At 47.0% G+C, this 19,292-nt stretch overlaps 1 protein-coding gene across 2 annotated transcripts in view; it reads right to left on the bottom strand.

Moving 5' to 3' along the window:
* Positions 1-838: 838 nt before the first annotated feature.
* Positions 839-19,292, bottom strand: part of DPP3 (dipeptidyl peptidase 3) — a 35,498-nt gene continuing 17,044 nt past the window's right edge. For both annotated transcript variants that reach the window (XM_048515488.1, XM_048515495.1), the window contains exons 9-19: positions 18,381-18,511; positions 17,833-17,891; positions 16,382-16,576; positions 13,621-13,743; positions 12,766-12,860; positions 9,596-9,658; positions 8,063-8,187; positions 6,981-7,101; positions 5,916-6,095; positions 5,047-5,209; positions 839-1,219 (exon numbers count right to left, since the gene is read on the bottom strand). In XM_048515488.1, the coding sequence (XP_048371445.1) occupies positions 1,074-1,219; positions 5,047-5,209; positions 5,916-6,095; positions 6,981-7,101; positions 8,063-8,187; positions 9,596-9,658; positions 12,766-12,860; positions 13,621-13,743; positions 16,382-16,576; positions 17,833-17,891; positions 18,381-18,511 (1,401 nt within the window). In that variant the 3' untranslated portion in view covers positions 839-1,073. The remainder of the gene's footprint in view (positions 1,220-5,046; positions 5,210-5,915; positions 6,096-6,980; positions 7,102-8,062; positions 8,188-9,595; positions 9,659-12,765; positions 12,861-13,620; positions 13,744-16,381; positions 16,577-17,832; positions 17,892-18,380; positions 18,512-19,292) is intronic.

Here is a 19,292-nt window from a genome sequence, read left to right as displayed (position 1 = left end):
CAAAATGAATAATCTTCCAGGTTTCCAGCAAGAATATTATCTCGTGCTATAGATGCTCACCGTGTTTTGTTTGGACAAATCATATGGATCTCTCCTAAGATTCAACTTGCTTGATCAGGAAAATAAACCTGGGTCTCTAGAGTCCTAATTTAACCCCTATGCCCCACCAGTTTACTTTATGCCCTATTTTATTCTATTTAATCCCTTTCCTCAGTGACTTTAGCTCAGTTATGTCCCACATCCTGTTTCCACTCAGGGTATAAGGCAGCAGAGTATCTGCTGTCAGACCACCGGTCTATTGAAATCATTGTTGGTTAATTTAATGGGCAGCAGCTGTCCAAGGCAGAAGTCTTTCATACCACTGGTTACCTGATCCTTTTTAAATTGGAGATATTGGATTGAATCTGAGATCTTTTGCATGCAAAAGATGCTCAAACACTAAATACCAAGCTACTCACTATCTCTGGGCATCACAGCTCTACTAAATAACAACTGACCTAACTCTCCAAACCAAGATGACCTTTCACTACCTGCTCGGGTTATACTGCTTGCGAACATTCTATGACTAAGCATTTCCCATTTGGAATGCTTCAGAAGATTTTACAAGACACTCAAATGAAGGGAGGCTAGCTCACAAAAGCCAGGCTTTAGTTTAAGGGTGCTTAAATGGTGGTTGAGTATCTCCAATCCAGCAGTGTGTGCAGAAATACCAAGTGCTGCAGGGCCAGAGTCCAGTGCAAGGATGCAAACGAGCCCAGAAACTATCTGGTCTGTGCCCCAAGTCTAAAGTTAGTTGCTCTGGCCAACCCAAGTGAGACAAAAAACAAAGTCGGAGCACTTTAGAAAAAGCAAGCTTTATTGAATTATGAGTGCAACAGGAAGCCAGAAGCATCCCTGACAATCCTGTAAGTGGATGGTAGATGTCTTCTACTGAGAAGGGCTGAGCCATTTGCTAGTATTGTATGGCATATTTGACACAGGAGAAGGTAGAGGAACTCTTGACATGCCTGGATCGCAGGCCAAGGGGCTGTCCGTAGAGGGTAGGAGGGCCAGGGCCTCGACTGCTCAGGGCCTCAGCTTGCCCAGAAGTGGGCATCCGCCTGTGCCAGCTTCAAAAGCTGCTGTTCCAGGAATTCAGCATCTTCAGGAAAGCGGTCGCAGAAGGATTTGATCAATCCCTCTGCACTGCTGTCATATTGCACCAGAACCACATCCTTGCCTGCAAAAGAGGGAAAATTGTTGGAAGGCTGCACAGCTCCCTGACACCCTGGAGCTGGAGTAGCCATCATCATGAAGTGGCTATTAGAGAATTTAAAATTTTTTGATCCAGTTACACCCCAATGGAGATATAAGGTGGCTTGCATCATTTTCTAATCCATAGAGTCCAGGGCTCTGCAACCTGCGGCTCTCCAGATGTTCATGGACTACTGGCAGGGGCTGATGGTAATTGTAGTCCATGCTGGCAGGGGCTGATGGTAATTGTAGTCCATGAACATCTGGAGAGCCACAGGTTGCAGACCCCTGCCTCAGACCAACCCCTGTGAGCTGGGTTAGACTGAAAGAGTGTGACTAGCCTAAGGTCACCCTTCTTTCTGTGGCACAAGGTGACATTTGAACTTGGGTCCCCCAGATACTAGTCTGACTCTTAACCGCTATATCAAGCTGGTGTAGAAATGCAGCCTTAAGCATCTGAGTGGCTGTACACACTTTTCTAAGGGGCAAAGGATGATGAAAAAGAAGAGTTTGGATTTATATCCCACCTTTCTCTCCTGTAAGGAGACTCAAAGTGGGGTGTTGTGTGGTTTCTGGGCTGTATGGCTGTGTTCTAGTCGCATTTTCTCCTGACGTTTCGCCTGCATCTGTGGCTGGATCTGATGGTGGTAAAGCAAGTGGAGTATATATACCTGTGGAATGTCCAGGGTGGGAGAAAGAACCATTCTGGACCACTCTGACAACCACTGTGTCAGACTACACAGAGAAGCCATTGAAATCCACGAGCACATGGACAATTTCAACAGAAAAGAAGAAACCATGAAAATGAACAAAATTTGGCTACCAGTACTGAAACAGACAAGAATCAAGACAGTGACTAATGAACACCACCCAGACAAAGGATGTCTCCAGGCAGTAAGCAGTCAAAGGGCTAGTGAACACCACCCAGAACACCACCCATCACTCTAGGCAGTAAACAAAGGGATCAAAGGCCAGACTACTACAATGCAGATGCCCTCTGCTATGCTGCCCTCTGCAGATGCCTATGCTATCTTCATGGTTACTCATATGCTACATGGGTGGATCCCACCCATGCAAATCAAGCTTGCTACTTGCATCCTTTACACGTTAACAGGCAAATGGTTCTTTCTCCCACCCCGGACATTCCAGATATATATACTCCACTTGCTTTACTACCATCAGATCCTCTGAAGATGCCAGCCGCTGATGCAGGCGAAATGTCAGGAGAAAATTCTACTAGAACATGACCATACAGCCTGGAAACCACACAACACCTCAGTGATTCCAGCCGTGAAATCCTTCGACAATAGACTCAAGGTGGCTTACAAACTTCTTTCCCTTGCTCTCCCCCTAACAGACACCCTGTGAGGTTGGTGGGGCTGATTGAGCCCTGAGAGAATCGTGTCTAGCCCAAGGTCACCCAGCAGGAATATAGGAGTGCAGAAACACATCTGATTCATCAGATAAGCCTCTGCCACTTAGGTGGAGGAGTAGGCAATCAAACCTGGTTCTCCAGATCAGAATCCACCTGCTCTTAACCACTACACCTATGCTGGATGAAGAAGAATCCAGACTCACTCTGCTGCATATCTTCTACCAGGGACTTTGGTTAAAAAAAATGATATCCCTGTGGCAATTTCAAAGCCAAATGTCCTATAAATGTGAAAGGTAAGGAAAGGAAGAAGTTTTGTTTGGAGTCGGCAGAAGCTCTGCTCCTTGGAGTGCACGCTGTCTCTTATACTAAGGAAGCAGATAGGAATGCATTTCTAATCTAACTTTAGATGACTGTCATTGGCTAAAGGTCATCTGTAGCCTGATTTGCCCACTCCAGCAGCTCGGGTACATCTGACTGTAACTGTGACCCGGTACAAGACAACCTGTCTGAATGTTGATAGAGTACACAGGAAGGGAGAGCTGGAGCAAGGACACTGATGTTAGTACCACACAATCTGCACAGGGCAAACACAAAAGAATGTGCGTGCATTCCCTCCCTGTGATCAGTAACATTTGTTAAGAAGAAGAAGAAGAGTTTGGATTTATATCCCCCCTTTCTCTCCTGCAGGAGACTCAAAGGGGCTTACAATCTCCTTGCCCTTCCCCCCTAACAACAAACACCCTGTGAGGTGGGTGGGGCTGAGAGAGCTCTGAGAAGCTGTGACTAGCCCAAGGTCACCCAGCTGGCGTGTGTGGGAGTGTACAGGCTAATCTGAATTCCCCAGAAAAGCCTCCACATCTCAGGCGGCAGAGCTGGGAATCAAACCTGGTTCCTCCAGATTAGATACACGAGCTCTTAACCTCCTACGCCACTGCTGCTCCTTAAGTAGTCTTATTGATGGAGGGGAGTACATGCACAAAGGAAGTGTCTGCTTGTACCACGTGGACAGCTGTGCTTGTGCCTGTTCTCCCTCCCCACGTGGACTTTCAACACTCAGATGCGGCATCTGTAGAGGGCTTAAATTGCAGGGTGGGGTCAGTATTTTTGTTCCTCGTTATTTGTTAGCACTGGTAGATTCATCAGCAGTTTGTGGATTTGTTAGCTATTGTTTTGATTGCATTTTTCCATGTCTTCAGGGAGATAACATATTGTTTCTGTCGTATTCTTCAGTTTCATAATCCTGCTTCACTGAAGATGTTCTATTTCTGGTGCAATCTCTAATCCTGTACTCCAGTACATTAGATTATTTGTATTGTTGGACTGTTCCTATTGCACGGTTTTAAATGGTGTAATCCATCTAGAGTCTTAGCAAGGAAGTCAGACTGTAAATTAAATAAGCAAATATAAACTGTGGGGGTTACGTTCATAGTTTTTGAGATATCTGAAGGCTGCTTTCAACTAAAGGGCAAGAGAGATTTTTAATAGAACACAGCAACTAATTTGCATGCCCCTCTTCTGGGTTAAGTAAACTGCTCTGACTTGAGGCAGGAGGGAGTCTAGCCCATTCTGTCTAGAATATTTCATTCTAGATTAATGAATATTGCTAGATGAATCTAGAATATTTCATTCTAGATGGGTCTAGAATATTTCATTCCAGATGAATGCCTTAATTTGTTGGGCCAAGTGACTACAGAAATGTCTACTGACCCTCCCAGGCAATGGGGCAATTAAGAGACTGGAAGCTGGTCATGTTCCAGCCCAGTTAGATCTCTTCTCTGCCATAACACAGAAAAGCCTGGCTGCTCCATGAGCGAGGCAGATTTTAGGATGGATTTCATCCCAGTAATAGAGCTGGAGCAATTAGACACTTGTCCCAATTCAGTTTTAATAAGTGAGTCTCAAGATACTACAGCAGTAAATGGGTTAAAGTAGTAGTTTTCAACCTGTGGGTCGAACGACCCTTTCACAGGGGTCACCTAAGACTCTCTGCATCAGTGTTCTCCATCTGTAAAATGGATAAATGTTAGGGTTGGGGGTCACCACAACATGAGGAACTGTATTAAAGGGTCACGGAATTAGGAAGGTTGAGAACCACTGGGTTAAAGACTCTTGATATGCCACTGCACCTAGAGTGTTTCACAGTATATAGAATTTGGTGGCCACGGCCCTTAGAGCCCAATGTACTATGAACCCAAGGATGTCCCTTTCAATGTACTTCAGTTGATGAGCTGAGGTGGTATCGGAGGGCCTTCCTCATCAGCATGAAGGTCAATGGAGGCTTCAGCCATTTCCTTAAGCACCTGGCACTTCTGCCCTTGCACAGGTCAGAAAATGGCCTCAGCTAGTTGCCAGCCTAGTGTGGGGATACCAAAGCTGATTAACCCATTCCAAACCAGATAAGACACTGTGGAACCTGTCAACAGTACCAGAGCCCTTACCCTCCAGGCGGGTGTTTGCTTGTACAAACAGCTTGCGAGCTTCTTTGCGCAGGAGCACAGTGTGGCGTAGGGTGAGGAAGCGTTCTGGCTCTTCATCCGTCACTGCAGAGTATGCCTCGTAGAGCGCACGCCCTCCTGCCACGTCTGCTGTGGACTTCAGCACCTTCAAGACGAACAAGCAGTGGCAGAACAGGGCTGCTGCACCCTCTCCTGAAGCCCACCCACAAGCAACTTCTCCCACCTTCTCCTGCCCTCACAGCTTCCTGATTTGACCTTCTGGATTGTGTCCAACTGCACAAGTTCATTTTAGGACCAATACTGCAACAACTAAAGCTTTGCAAACTGATTGATGTGATCCAGACTGTATACATCTGTTTATTTTGGGGGCTATTTTGTTTCTGGCGTGTCACTGTAAGTAAGGAACGAGAGACCAAACCAGTCCCTTCCCCCCTAAGGACTACAGAACTGAGAGAGACTGATCCACCTTTATGTTTCTTGTCTTTTCAGTTAATGAAAAGAAAAAAAAACCCATAAGAACCTAAGAATTAGCCTGCTGGATCAGACCAAAGTCCATCTAGTCCAGCACTCTGCTACTCGCAGTGGCCCACCAGATGCCTTTGGGAGCTCACCAATGGTGCTTGAAGGAAAATATTGTCAGGGAATGAGAACACTGCATACAGTCTTTCAAGTTACATTCCCCTGATGGAGCTGCTGTCACACAGGCTTACAGAAGCCTCACTTTCAAAGTCACTCTTCTCTTCCAGTTCCCTGCTTTGCACCAGAACCCACAGCTCTGCCCAAGACAGGCTGACACGGACCTCCTCCCCACAGCATCGGGAGAACCCCTCTGTCACCTGGCTACCACTCACCTGCAGCTTGCGGAGAAAGCTCTCAAGGGCAGGTTTCCCCACCGTGGTGATCTTGCTACGATCCAGGGAGACAACTGCATCAGGCTTGCCGTCTGCCCCTATGGTGCTACAGAGCGACACCAGCCCTCCACCAGCCTCCAGGAGAACCCTCAGGATGACAAAGCGAGCTTGCATGTGAGCCTGGCTCAGAGACAAGGAACACAGGGAGAAATTGAACACAGGAAGCTGCCTTATATCGAACCAGACAGTTCACCGGTCAGGGTTAATATTGCCTGTTCTCACTGGCAGTAGCTCTCCGGGGTGTCTCAGGCAGAGAAGTTTCACATCATATTCTACTCGATCCTTTTAACTAGAGATGCTGGGGAGTGGAGCATTCTGCATCTAAGCAGATCATCTACCAACTGAGCACCTAAGAGTCTGGTCTCTCAATCCCACTGATAAGGATATACAAGTTGCTGTGTGGGATCCAACCAAGAACCAGCTGTCCCAAGGACACTGCTTCTGAAAGTGGTCAGCCATCTACTGAAGCACCTGAGGTAGCTTTTTTTTGGCGATCCACTCACCATCAACTCACAGTTGACATCTGGCAACCCCGTAAGGTTTTCAAGCCAAAAAACGCCGGGAGGTGGTCGGCTGTTGCCTGCCTCCGCATTATGGTTGTGGTATTCCTAGGTGTTCCATCCAAATGTCAGGGCTGAGAGTGTGGCTTGAGGTCACTCAACAAACTTCCATGGCAGGAGTGGGGATCTGAAACTGGGTTTTCCAGACCCAAGCCCAAACCCAAGCCCAATACCTTAACCACTACATCATGTTGGCTCTTCAAGGCAGCTTACACATTTGAAAGACCGTAAATAACAACAACAATGATACAGTATGACATCCACACAAACCACTTTGCAATCTGAATGGCAGGGGTGCAGAAAAGGTTCCTCCAAATTCCCTTGTGGGCCAAAACACAGCAGCTCCATCACATGCACCAGGAAACACTCCATCAGCCACCACTGCATAGACAGAGTGGTGAGGGAGGAACGAGTTCTACTAGGCTACAAAAGCACCGCAGAATACCTGGCGCCACGATCCAGATTCCGGCGTGTAAAACTCCAGTGCCAACAGCCCGGCGCGCACCATGTTCAGCCAGTTAATATAGATCACATCCTCAGCATCTTCTCCTTCAAGGTCAAAAATCCTGGTGAAAAAGGGAGGAAAAGAAAAGCGGGAGGAAAGAAAAAGAACACAGAGGTTTAAACAAAGGGAGTGGGTGGAAGAACAGCAGCCATGTGCCAAGTGCTCCTGCATTCCCACCTTGCATTACTAGCTTGTAATGGTCAGGGCAAATATTGTTTGCCTTTTCCAAATGAGGAAGACCAAGACTGAGGAGTGACTTAGCTGGGAGGCAGGACTAGGCTCTCCCACCAGTAAGCCCAGATCTCCAGCCACAGAAATGCACTAGTGCTCAAAAAGTCATTCTACCAGTGATGCCTTCATGCCCCAGAGGAGTCACCCAGTGCTTAGTAGCCCCTAAGGATGCTAATGAATGCTAACTTTTGAAACAGCCAGCATGGTGCAGTGGGTAAGAGCAGTGGACTCTGATCTGGTGAACCGGGATTATTTTCCCCACTCCTTCACAAGAAGCCTGCTGGGTGAACCTTGACTAGTCACAGTTCTCTCAGAACTCTCTCAGCCCCACCTACCTCACAAAGTGTCTGTTGGGGGAAGGCGATTGTAAACCGCTTTGAGACTCCTTAAAGGTAGAGAAAAGTGAGGTATAAAAACCAACTCTGCTTCTTCTATTTGTAAAGGGCTTATTTTAAAGAGCCAAAACTCGGTGGCAGATCACCTCTTGGCATGAAGAAGTCAACCCTTCAGCATCTCCCCACCTTACTTCCAATATTCAATCTGGTATAGCCATTCCAATGTCAGATTAGGGCTTGGGAACCGTGGGTTCAAATCCCCACTTAGGCGGAAAACTCATTTGGCTGACCTTGGGCTGCTCTATCAGCCTGACCTCCTTCACAGGGTGGATAAGAATTAAGGCAGGAGATGAAGAAGCTCCACCTCCACCAGAGCTCCGCCTTTAACGACACTTCCCTGACTGAGTCCAAACACAGCCCTCCTCCTTTCATGCCACTGGCATCTCAGGCACTCACCGCAACACGTCCTTATTCAGGCAGAGGTACAGCCCCACACACTCGGCCCGACACTCTTCATAAGTGGACGCCACGCTGGAAAACTTGCTATCCCAAGTCTCGCCACCCCGGTACCATGTCCGAACCTGTGGGAATAGGAAGAAACTGAGGGGCTTGATCTCCTTACGCTTCAGAGATAGGTAAGGTGGCTCTGGCTAGCGCCCAAACTCTTAAATAATCAGGCTAAATATTTCAAATATGATAAACTTAAGTTAAAAAACATCAAGGGGCAGGGGAGAGTACTTTCTACCTACAGGTTCTTTATAAGGGTCTGCATAATTTATACTGCTTTTGCTAAACATGGCAGGGGAGGGAAACTCTGCTACCTTTTTGACCACCCCAACCCCTCCTCCTCCAAATCAATAGGTTCTAGATCAAACCAAGCCGGAACTGTCCCTATGTTAGGTCTCGGAACCTTGAGCCAATAAACAGACCCTGAAGTACTAATCAGAAGCGTTTATTGATGAGGTATCAAAACACCACGCTCGGCAAAGCCAGTTCTGCCGAAGCTGGCGTTCGCCTGCTGAAAGCCCCCCTCCTGATCTCCCAAGAATTCGTGAGAAACAGCCTTTGGAGCCAAGATGGCCCCAAAGTCGGCAGCAGAAATCAAGAGAGCCACCTGGCTTCCTGCCCCTATGAGATAATGGATGTAATTCTTTTCTCTTGGGACAGAGGTGCCAAAGGAAGCCTAGTTTCCACAAAGTGTGTGAAGCCATAAAGTAAAGATCAAGGAAAGAATGCACAGATGGCAGTGGTTACATATATCTCAGAGCAGCATTGGTTTGTTAGGAAGACTCAACATGAGATGGTTTGACTCTATAAAGGAACCCACGGCCCTCGGTTTGCAAGGCTGTTAACAACAGGATATTTGGGATGATACTGATTCATAGGGTCGCCATGAGTCAGAAATGACTTGACAGCACTTAGCACACACTGCCTTTGGAATTCAACCAGGCACCTTGTCAGGACTTTGTGTGTGTGTAGGTATGGGGTGTCCTTGGGGTTTCCCGCACAGCCATTGGCGAGCTATCGGCTTTGGAGGTTCTGAGTTATTCCGCTATCTCTTTGGGAAAGTTGTCTGTGTGAAAGTTGCTTTGTTTTCTTTACAGTGGCGGGAAGGAGGGAATTGATACTTTTAAAACTGTTGCAAGAGTTCTGGGCCTCAGAACTCGCATGTCTTGCTTTCTGAACTATCCGCCAGTACAATAAAGAACTATGATGAGTTACTTTTGACTGGACTTTCCCTAGTTCGTTATACATCTGTGCAGCCATGAGGACCAGACACAGGGCCTTAAAGAAAACCAGCTGTGATGCTTGGGATGCTCAGCTCAGAGTTCAATCCCAAATGCCACCATCCTTGCAAGTGCAGCAGCAGAAAATAATAGCCTAATTCCTCTTTGAGAAGGCCAGAAGGGATGAAGTTCGGGCATAACCCTCTACCAGAAGCCTATCAGGTTTGTAATCCCTGCTTCCAACCTTTCCTCCAGTCCTCACCAATTCGCCTGTTTCTGGGTTGATCACTGCATTCCTGTCGAAGTTGAACGCACCTGAGTCATCCTGCCCAGAGAAGAGAGAAAAGCTTAAACTTAAAGAAGGTTTTGCTGCAACAAGAGAGGCTACATTGTCAGTGGACACAGCATCCAAGTGCCTGAGCTGTTCTACTTCAGACTGCCTGACTGATGCCATACAAAACAGGAACCCCTGAACACAGAAAACTAGTAGGGTTAAGGAGAAGGATTAGAGTATAGTCTTCCCCTTGACCTACTAGTGTTCTTTGAGCAGGATTTTTTTTTGGCATGGAGCAGCATCCAATCATGTGAGCCCCTGCCTACAGTCCAGCCCAGCCCAGCCCAGATGTACTTTGACCAGCTAAGCTACACGAGACTTATTCAGAAAATCCTAGCAACTTTGACTAGCAGGCAGGGATGGTTCTTTCCCCAGCTACACAGTCCAAAGCATCCGGTACTCAAACAACTCCCAAAATTAAAGAGATGACAACTGGCAGGTTTTAAACAGAATCAGCCCAGTGGCCTCCTAACCTCCGAAAGTCAATCCTGGTTAGAACTGGTTTTCCAGGTCTTTCTAGAGAACAAAATGTGGGCAGCCCTGTTGGGAGTTCCCAAAGCTGAACTACCCTGATTACACATGTCAAGCTATGTCCCCTTCATGCTTTTACTCTTGTCTGCTGAAAGTTGTCTGTTAGATCATAGGTTTCTCCTACATCAGGGGTGTGCAACTCTGGTGCCCCAGAGGTTCATGGACTACAATTCCCATCAGCCCCTGCCCTGCCCTACAGATTCAGAGTCTGACTTTTCAGTCCAGGTCTTTGGGTGACAGCTGGGGAAAGTGACTTTGTCTTAATCACACATTTCGTAGGCAGCCTTATGCAAGCCCCCTTGCTCTCAATCTCTGCCTCTGCAGTAGGGGTGCAATTTTACTGGCTGTTTTAAGGAGGCTCTTAGGACTGCTGATGGAAATTTGGATGCTTTGAACTTCCTAAACAGAATTATTCTCACAAGCCGTAGGGGTTGCTCTTTAAAAATTACAAATACGAGACCCGCTTCCACTCTTTCACACTCCCTGCACCCTTTTTTTCTCCCCCCCCCCCCCCCCCCGCCGCCCACTTCACCCTATTCTTACCAGTTGGTTAGGGCCATGGAACATGGGAAGCAATTCCGGGTTATCACACCCAAAATTCCATCGAAGCATTATTTTTCCCCCATCACTTTTTGGGGGAGGGTTTACCCCCTCTTTAAAAATGTTTCGTGTTCTTCAAATATGGGGAGGGGTCCCCAAAATTGCAAGAAAACATACCCTAGCGCCCCCCCGCCCCCACGTGCACGCACGCACGCACACCCACCCACATTTCTTAAATACAATGTACGTGGCGGGGAATGCACTGCAATTAGATATGTGATGGCAGTACTGGGTAGTGGCTAGAAGTGCAAGAAAAGAACCATTTGCTGGCGTGAATTCCAGAGCGGGTGGATTTTAATTTGCAGAACTGTGTTTGATTCCCCACTCCTCCAACTGAGTGGCAGAGGCTTATCTGGTGAACCAGATGTGTTTCCGCACTCCTACATTCCTGCCAGGTGACCTTGGGCTAGTCACAGTTCTCGTAGAACTCTCTCAGCCCCACCTACTTCACAAGGTGTCTGTTGTGGGGAGAGGAAGGGAAAGGAGCTTGTAAGCCACCTTGAGTCTCCTTACAGGAAAGAAAGGTGGGGTATAAATCCAAACTCTTATTTTTCAAACGGGTTTCTCAGTGACTGAAATCCAACAGGCTATATTATACCTCTTTTTTTGTTGAGGATGGTGATTGGAGGTTTTGCGTAAACTATTTTCTTTTCTATATGAAAGGGCTATAGAGCGCCAAATGGACCTGACCAGGCCTCTGCCCTTTACTGCCAGTGAATATAATAAGTACTGTATCTCTCCTATGGTGTACCTAACTAATCTTGAGGTACCTAAAAAACAGAGTCTCTGCTCTGATTTTGTGCCAGGTTGAGTCTCCCTTCGGCTGTACTGGACAATTCCTTATCGGGAGAGAAAATGTTCCTGTGGATCTGGGCACACAGGAAAAAATAAAACATGTGCTACTCCGCTGTCAGTACTATTAAAATATATGTATTAGTTTTATTTCACCTTTGCTGTACAGATTCCCACGCCATACTGAAGAATTTTATATTTCCATGCTGTTTACAGATACCAATCCTGACATAACCGACAATCCGGACAAGTTCTATGTAGCAAGTCTTGAAGTACACCACGGGATGATCTTGTAATAAAGTAGGCCCAATGGTTTTATAGCTATAACCTTCAATCTACCAATGTTATTGTTTATTGTGTCTATTGTTTACTATGTCTATCCCCCCCCTTTATAGTTTTTAAAAGTTGCTATTCTCTTTTAGTATTTATGCGTTTATTCCTTTATATTCTCATCCTTTTTGTGCCCCCAACTCCCTTTTACTTGTAGCACTTGCTTTTATTTCCTTTCAGATACAGATCTACGGTTTTAATATGTTTTATCTTTTATTTACGTTATGCTGGTCTGCGCTATAATAAAGATTGACTTGATTTGATGTGCAAAGGTATGAAAATGGGACACATTCATGCCAAATGTATCAGCAGAGTTTAAAGCGGAGTCACTCTTGTAAGATGAGAATCTTTAGTCTTCTTGCACTCACTGCAACCTTCTACCACTCTTGGAAAAGAATACTCTCCATGCAAGATGTTCTTTCCATAGGAAGGTTTAACTTTAGCAGTTGCAAGGTTACACAAGTCTATCTATACAAGATTATAATGCTATACAGAACTCTTCAGCTATAACAAAGTTCAGCACACAGAGAACTCAACTCAGACTCAACTCAGCATACATCAGGGATACTTTTCCCCACCCAGGCCTCAGCCTCTCATTGGTCTAGAATTACAGTTGAATTCACCAATCATGTTAAAGGTCAATCTTTGATACTTTTGCCCCTAAACTGACTGTTTCCATTCTCTGGGTTCGCAAACCTTCTGCTAACTTGAAATGACCCTTTTATGTGAACTTTTCACTCTTTTTTTAATACATCATAACAAAATGTTCCCTGATGCTCCTTGTGCAAGGGCCCTCACCATGCCATGCTCTCTCCTGAGCAAAAAGTGAGCCCATGGATCCTCACCTGGACAAAAAGCTTCCCGCTGCCGTGGCCGAGGAGTTCGTGCAGCCCAACCTGCACCTCGAAGGAGGGTCCCTTCCACTTGATGTAGAGATCCTGAAAGACACCAGCACAGATCACACTTGAGGGCAGATGCACCTTCTCCCCGGCAAACCTTCCAAGGTTGACCAGGAAGACCCTGTACAGTCTACCAGATTTTTCCCAAGATTTTGCTTCTCAGAGTAGACCTCGTTCAGTAACTTTGATACACCTTCCACTGCAAAGTTGCAAACTTAAATTTTTTTTTTTTTACAAAAGCCTTTCACTGTTAATTTTGCTTTGCAGGATGTGTTTTAATGATACACATCATTCCTTCATCCACAGTAGAATAAAGCCAACTGGTTGCTTTGATTGCCCCACTGCAAGAGGCGAGGCAAGGTGAGGCAGATGAGTATTTGCCCTCTCCCCTTCTCAAGACATCTTTGCTATTGTGCATTTGGAGTGGACAGAGCGAAACCACGGGGGCAACTTGCTGGTGTGTGGAGGATATTCGTGCATTTGGATCCTGAGCATGAAGCCCGCCTGGCCCAGTGTTCACACGGGGAGAGGGGAGACATTTCCTGCACGTACGCCACTGCCCCAGGGGCACTAGGGGTGTGTGAGACTGTATCCAATCGAAGCAGCACACCTCACCATGACACATACTTTGGGAACTGCTGCTTTAATCACATGGGCTGTAACTGATTCTTGGGTTCCAGTTCTTGCACATCACCCTCCAGAAAAGAAGTCTGCATTATATAAACTTATCTGTTTTAGAGGATGCTGCGCAAGCCCACCGCCACAGGATCCCACAGACCTCAAGACACATGCTGCTACCTTTGTCCCTCCTTCTTGCAGGAAAGTCCAGCTTTTTCCCTTTCTGGCGCTCCCGAGATAAAGCCACGGCCAGGACATTGCCCAGCGAGACATTCTTGAACCCATCAGTCTGGCGGATATCGTCATCTAAAAACACAAACGCACCAAACAGCCTCACATAAAGGCAAACCACTGGTTAATCTCTAGTTTAGGACTGCCCGCTCCGACTGGCAGCTGCTCTCCAGGATTTCAGGCACAGAAAGGCCCGCTGTCATGGGCCATCCCCTGGAGAGCAATGAGTCTTCAGGGGATGAGCAGAGTCCAGTAAGCCTAGACCAGTTTGGGAACCAACAAGGGAGCAGCCAGGGCCCCTGCAGGCTTTACAGGGTGAATAACAGCCAGGTCAAAACTCAGAGCCAGAAGTGCCTGCAGAAGCAGGCCGGGCATCCAGCCCTGCTCCAGCTGCAGAGACTCAAGCAGCTAGCTTACCTGAGCCCACATGTCAGCAAAGGAAGAGACAATGAAGACATGTGTGCCTGCTAGCTCAGAGAAGGCACCTTATGCAGCACGGGGAGGCAGAGTCTTCACAGGATGAAGCCTAACATGCTGGAAGAGCTGATATCAAGCAGGTTCACAGAATATCCCGGCCTGGATGCAACAAACCACATGACTGCTGCAAAGCTTCCTCTGACTTGTGGATTCTGTGCATTCTGACCCTCAGACCTGGACTTCTGACTCTGAAACCTGACTCTCCAACTGGACTCAGCTCCCGGCTGTTACCTGATATCATTGCCTGGCAGATCAAGCTGGGACACCCACCTCCATCACCGGCAATCTGCAACACTTTAACTGGAGATGCCAGGGATCACCCCCATGACATCTGGAATGCAAAGTTGAGAACAGTGAACAGGAACTGCTGAGTAGGTTGCCGGGGACACCATAGGATGGGAGGGGGCAGAAATCCCTCACTCCCACACCGGCCCAAACACAGAATTCTGCAACAGTTGCAGTTTTCAAAACACCCAACGCTCCCTTAAAAGGGGAAAGAGAACCACAGAAGGACTGTTGTGGGTTTTCTGGGCTGCATCGCTGTGGTCTGGTAGTTTTTGCTCCTAATGTTTCACCTGCATCTATGGCTGGCATCTTCAGAGGCATGTCATGGTAAGTGGTGTTTCTCTCCATGATACTCTTACCGTGATGGGTCTCTGAAGATGCCACCCATAGATGGGGGTGAAATGTTAGGAGCAAAACCTACCAGGCCGCAGCCACACAGCCTGCAAAACTCACAACAGTTTGTTGCTTCTGGCTGTGAAAGCTTTTGACAGTATATTGAACCACAGAATGGTTTGTCAGTCCAGGATGCTGCTTTCTTTTTAAAGCTAAGGAATTCTCAGCTGGGAACATCCTGGATGGGTGCTCTCCAGAGAAAATTAAAAACCAAAAACTGAAAATGGGAAGCCCAAGTTGGCTGGAAGCCACTCTCTGTGGCCAGTAAAATAGACATAAAAGGACTGCTCTACGCCAGGAAAAGGCTGGCGCTCAGCACAGGCACTTATGAAGCTGCCTTATACTGAACCAGTCCTCAAGGCCAGCACTGACCAAGGTCTCAAGCAGAGGTCTTTCACATCACCCACTCTCTGATCCTTTAACTGAAGATGCAGGGGATCGAACCTGGGACCTTCGGCATGCTAAGAACTGCCACTGAACTCAAGCCCTTCCTTTAGACCAGGGGTCTGCAACCTGTGGCTCTTCAGATGTTCATGGACTACAATTCCCATCATCCCCTGCCAGCATGACCAATTGGCCATGCTGGCAGGGGCTTATGGGAATTGTAGTCCATGAACATCCGGGGAGCCACAGGTTGCAGACCCCTGCTTTAGATGTTTAAGGCCTAAACCCTGCCATTCAAACCATATCCCAGGGAACAGCCCTGCCCCAGGTGAAGACCCAGTTCATACAGACAGGAGGGTTTTTTTTGACAGTGTGGCAGGGGGTGGGTGGGGAAGGAACAGATTCTCTTTTTCAGGAAAAAAAATGCAAGAAGGTAACAAGCTCGTCATAAAGACCCATCAACACTCTGGTGGAATGCATTCCCCAATGACATCCGGCCCCTGCGGAGTTTATCTCAGTTCTGCAGGGCCTGCAAGATGTTCTGCTGGGTCTTTTCTGTTGGGCTGGCCGGGCATCCCTCTTCTTAAAATCATCCTCTGGCCTCCGGCTGGGTGTGACACCCATGCTTTTGAAAAAAAAATTGCCATCTTGTTTAAACTGGTTTCAATATTTCTATATTGTTGTATTGTTTTTAAACGATTGCATTATGTTTTAATTATTTTGCAGGCCACCTCGAGCCCTTTGGGGGATTGGTGGGATAAAAATGGAAAAATAAATTAATTAATTAAACAGCGGTGGTGATGAATAATGGGGAGAGGGAGGTGTGCCTAAGGAGATGGTGGCAAACCTATGGCACTCTAGATGTTCATGGACAATTGGCCATGTTGGCAGGGGCCGATGGGAATTGTAGTCCATGAACATCTGGAGTGCCATAGGTTCGCCACCACTGGCCTAGGGAATCCACCAGGCTGAAAGCACAAAATATGTCAAGGAATTTGTCATCTTTAGCCTCGGTTCCTCTTCGCCTCCCCCCTTCACAGCAAAGCTCAGCACCTTTTAGTTCATGAGCCACATCCGACCCAACTTTATGCCTTCTATACCCACAATTGTTAGCCCAGAAGAAAACAAGACAGGACAGTAGCCATAGCAAATATGCTGGCAGACCAGGCCTTACAGTTTGGGATGTTAATGCCAGCAGGAATCCCGCTTCCAGCGAAGGTCAACACATCCAGCGAAGTGAAGTCAGGCTTCAGGAAAGCATCTTTCTCGAAAGCACGAGGCCAAGGCAGCTCCTCCAGCAAACGCTCCGCAGCTGCCACCAGCCGAGCGAATTTCGCACTCATGGCTTTGTTCACCACAGCCACAAATCCTTGGACAAGAAAACAAGCCAACAACTGAGCAACACAGTCCAATTTCCTCCATCCCGCCACCTCTCCGTCACCTAATTTTCTTGCATTTTTCTTCCAGTTGATGTTTACCTAGAAGCAAGTTCTAACCAATTTCTATGAACTGATGCCAATGTGATAATGCAGAAGATTTCATCCCCAGAGAACTTGGTGAATAACAATGCGTGCATTCCAAGTTACCCAGGAAGTTTCGCTACACAGATTTAAAAATGGGTCTCCCCCAATGAAACTCATCATTGCACTCGAATCAAAACATTAGCAGGACTGCACACATCCTTTGATTTCACTACACGAGCATAGAATTGGGTTCTAGGGCAGGGGTCTGCAACCTGTGGCTCTTCAGATGTTCATTGACTACAATTCCCAATTGGCCATGCTGGCCGGGGCTGATGGGAATTGTAGTCCATGAACATCTGGAGAGCCACAGGTTGCAGACCTCTGTTCTAGGGGAAGCATTCCACAACTAATGGAAATTCAGCCCTTTACTTTTGTTCCTAAAAGCAAGTTTCTAGCCATCAAGGCAGCCTTGGCGGCATCGCACTTTGTTAAGACACCTTTCCCTTGACTAGCCAAGGTAAAATCAGTTTGTAGTAAAGGCAAATACATGCAAATGGGCTTAGTTCACAGAAGCCATGACACAACACAGGATAGATTTTGACAGACACAGTCCTGAGTCAGATAAGTAAAGGTCAGTATGAAAACCACATAATAAATAAATGGACTATGCACAGCCCTGCACGTAAAAGGCACAGAAGCAGATGGCCCATGCTCATACAAACTGACTCAAATCCACTGCAGAAATGTCCTGGAGATACTTTGTAGGCACAACAGAAGAACGGGCCCTCTTCAACTTCAAAACTTCAACATACTAGGTTTAAATCCGTTCCCTTTTATGGTATTGTCTGCCTCACTCAACTTGCCAAATGAGGAAAGATGCAGCTGTAAGAGTGAGACTACCATACAGTTCCCTTTCAGGATCTGGGGAGAACAACTCTGGCCCACAAGCCATTCCTCAAAGCAGTCCTCCCGTAAAAACGAAATTGTGGCCCAGAGTGTGTGGTTTTTCTTCCTTTCTGGACATATTAAATCCCAGCAGGATGCTAGGTACTGAATGCACAAGATGTCCCCCATACTCTTCATCAAAGCAGGCCAATAGTCCTGTTGCTGTCAGATCTGACAACCCAGCCTCAAATATCCCACTGCAAAAGCTGGTTGGTACCTTCAAACTCCCCTCTTGAGCCATATGGATCTCGGTAGCTTTCAATGAAACCGATGTAGCTGTGAAGAACAGCAGAAATGAAAATTACTTTACCTTGGCTAAACTTGGGGCAGGCAATGCTCTTCCCTCCAGGCATTCAGAAGTGAAACCCAGTTCTCTGTCAAAACCAGTCATTTCCCTGTTACGGTTTGATTCCCCGCTCTGCCACTTGAGCTGTGGAGGCTTATCTGGGGAATTCAGATTAGCCTGTGCACTCCAACACATGCCAGCTGGGTGACCTTGGGCTAGTCACAGTTCTTTGGAGCTCTCTCAGCCCCACCTTCCTTACGGGGTGTTTGTTTTGGGTGGGGGGAGGAGATTTTCAGCCCCTTTGAGTCTCCTTACAGGAAAGGGGGGATATAAATCCAACCTTCTTTCCTTAATCACATGGTTCCTAGAGCCACTATGTGGTCCACACAAAACCAATTTTTAACCTGGAGCAGCAGCCCAGGAGTAGTAAATGGGTCTGTGCATTTGTACTGCAGACATCAATGTGGCTTGAAACTCACCTCTCCACGATTGGGCCCTTGTCCTGGATCCAGCAGCGGGAGCCCTCCTTGTGAGCTGTAATGGAGCCCTGGGTGAAACTGCTGATGTAGTGGGTCAGCATCTCAGCCTGCACGGGGTTGGCTGTGTGTGGCTGGTTGGGAAGACAAGATAGTCCACAGACAGGCAATTTCAGAGGGTAGTCGTGCTGGTTGGCAGTAGAACAACTAGATTCAAGTCCGGTGGCTCTTTAGAGACCAACAAGATTTTCCGAGTATAAGCTTTTGAGAGTCAAGGCTCTGCTCTGCTGAAAATCTTGCGCTATTGGACTCGAATCTAATCTGGCAATTGTCTTCCACGCAACACTGAGGCTTGCCCCATTGACCTCAACTTCTTATGAGGTATTATTCTACCCTCCTCTCTCTCAAAAAGGACGCATGCATATCAGGATTTTTCAGGAGCACAGAATGGGGTGCAAGTAACAAAGGAGAGCTTCCCAAGGCTTGAGACTTCCCTGTTTCAGGCCCTCATGACTACAAAGATGAGTGCCAAGGGCAATGCCTACCCAGGGGACACTAAGCCTAAATCCATTGTCACAAGACATTATTGTCAATCACATACAATGGATTTCCTGGTAGTTCCCTGCAGTGGCTCACATTGACACTTTATTTATTATACCCCATTGTTTCCCTTCCCCAGCTCTGCCTACCATAAACACACCTCTTAAACAATAATTATAAAAACAAAAATAAAATGGTCAAAAGACCAACAAGGAACTACAGTAGGAGCAGGAAAAAGAAAACAAACAAACCAACAGGGGTACATGGAGGTCAATCATGTAACAGTACAGCTTGCATCAAGTAGCCAATTCTGATGATTCCAGAAAGACAGGAGGGGCCATTTCCGCCAATTCTTTGCTTCCACTGTAGATCCTC

The sequence above is a fragment of the Sphaerodactylus townsendi genome, linkage group LG01 (genome assembly GCF_021028975.2).
Source record: "Sphaerodactylus townsendi isolate TG3544 linkage group LG01, MPM_Stown_v2.3, whole genome shotgun sequence".
NCBI lineage: Eukaryota > Metazoa > Chordata > Lepidosauria > Squamata > Sphaerodactylidae > Sphaerodactylus > Sphaerodactylus townsendi.
Note: the sequence above shows the minus strand (reverse complement) of the source record. Positions and strands in the feature narration are given on the sequence as shown.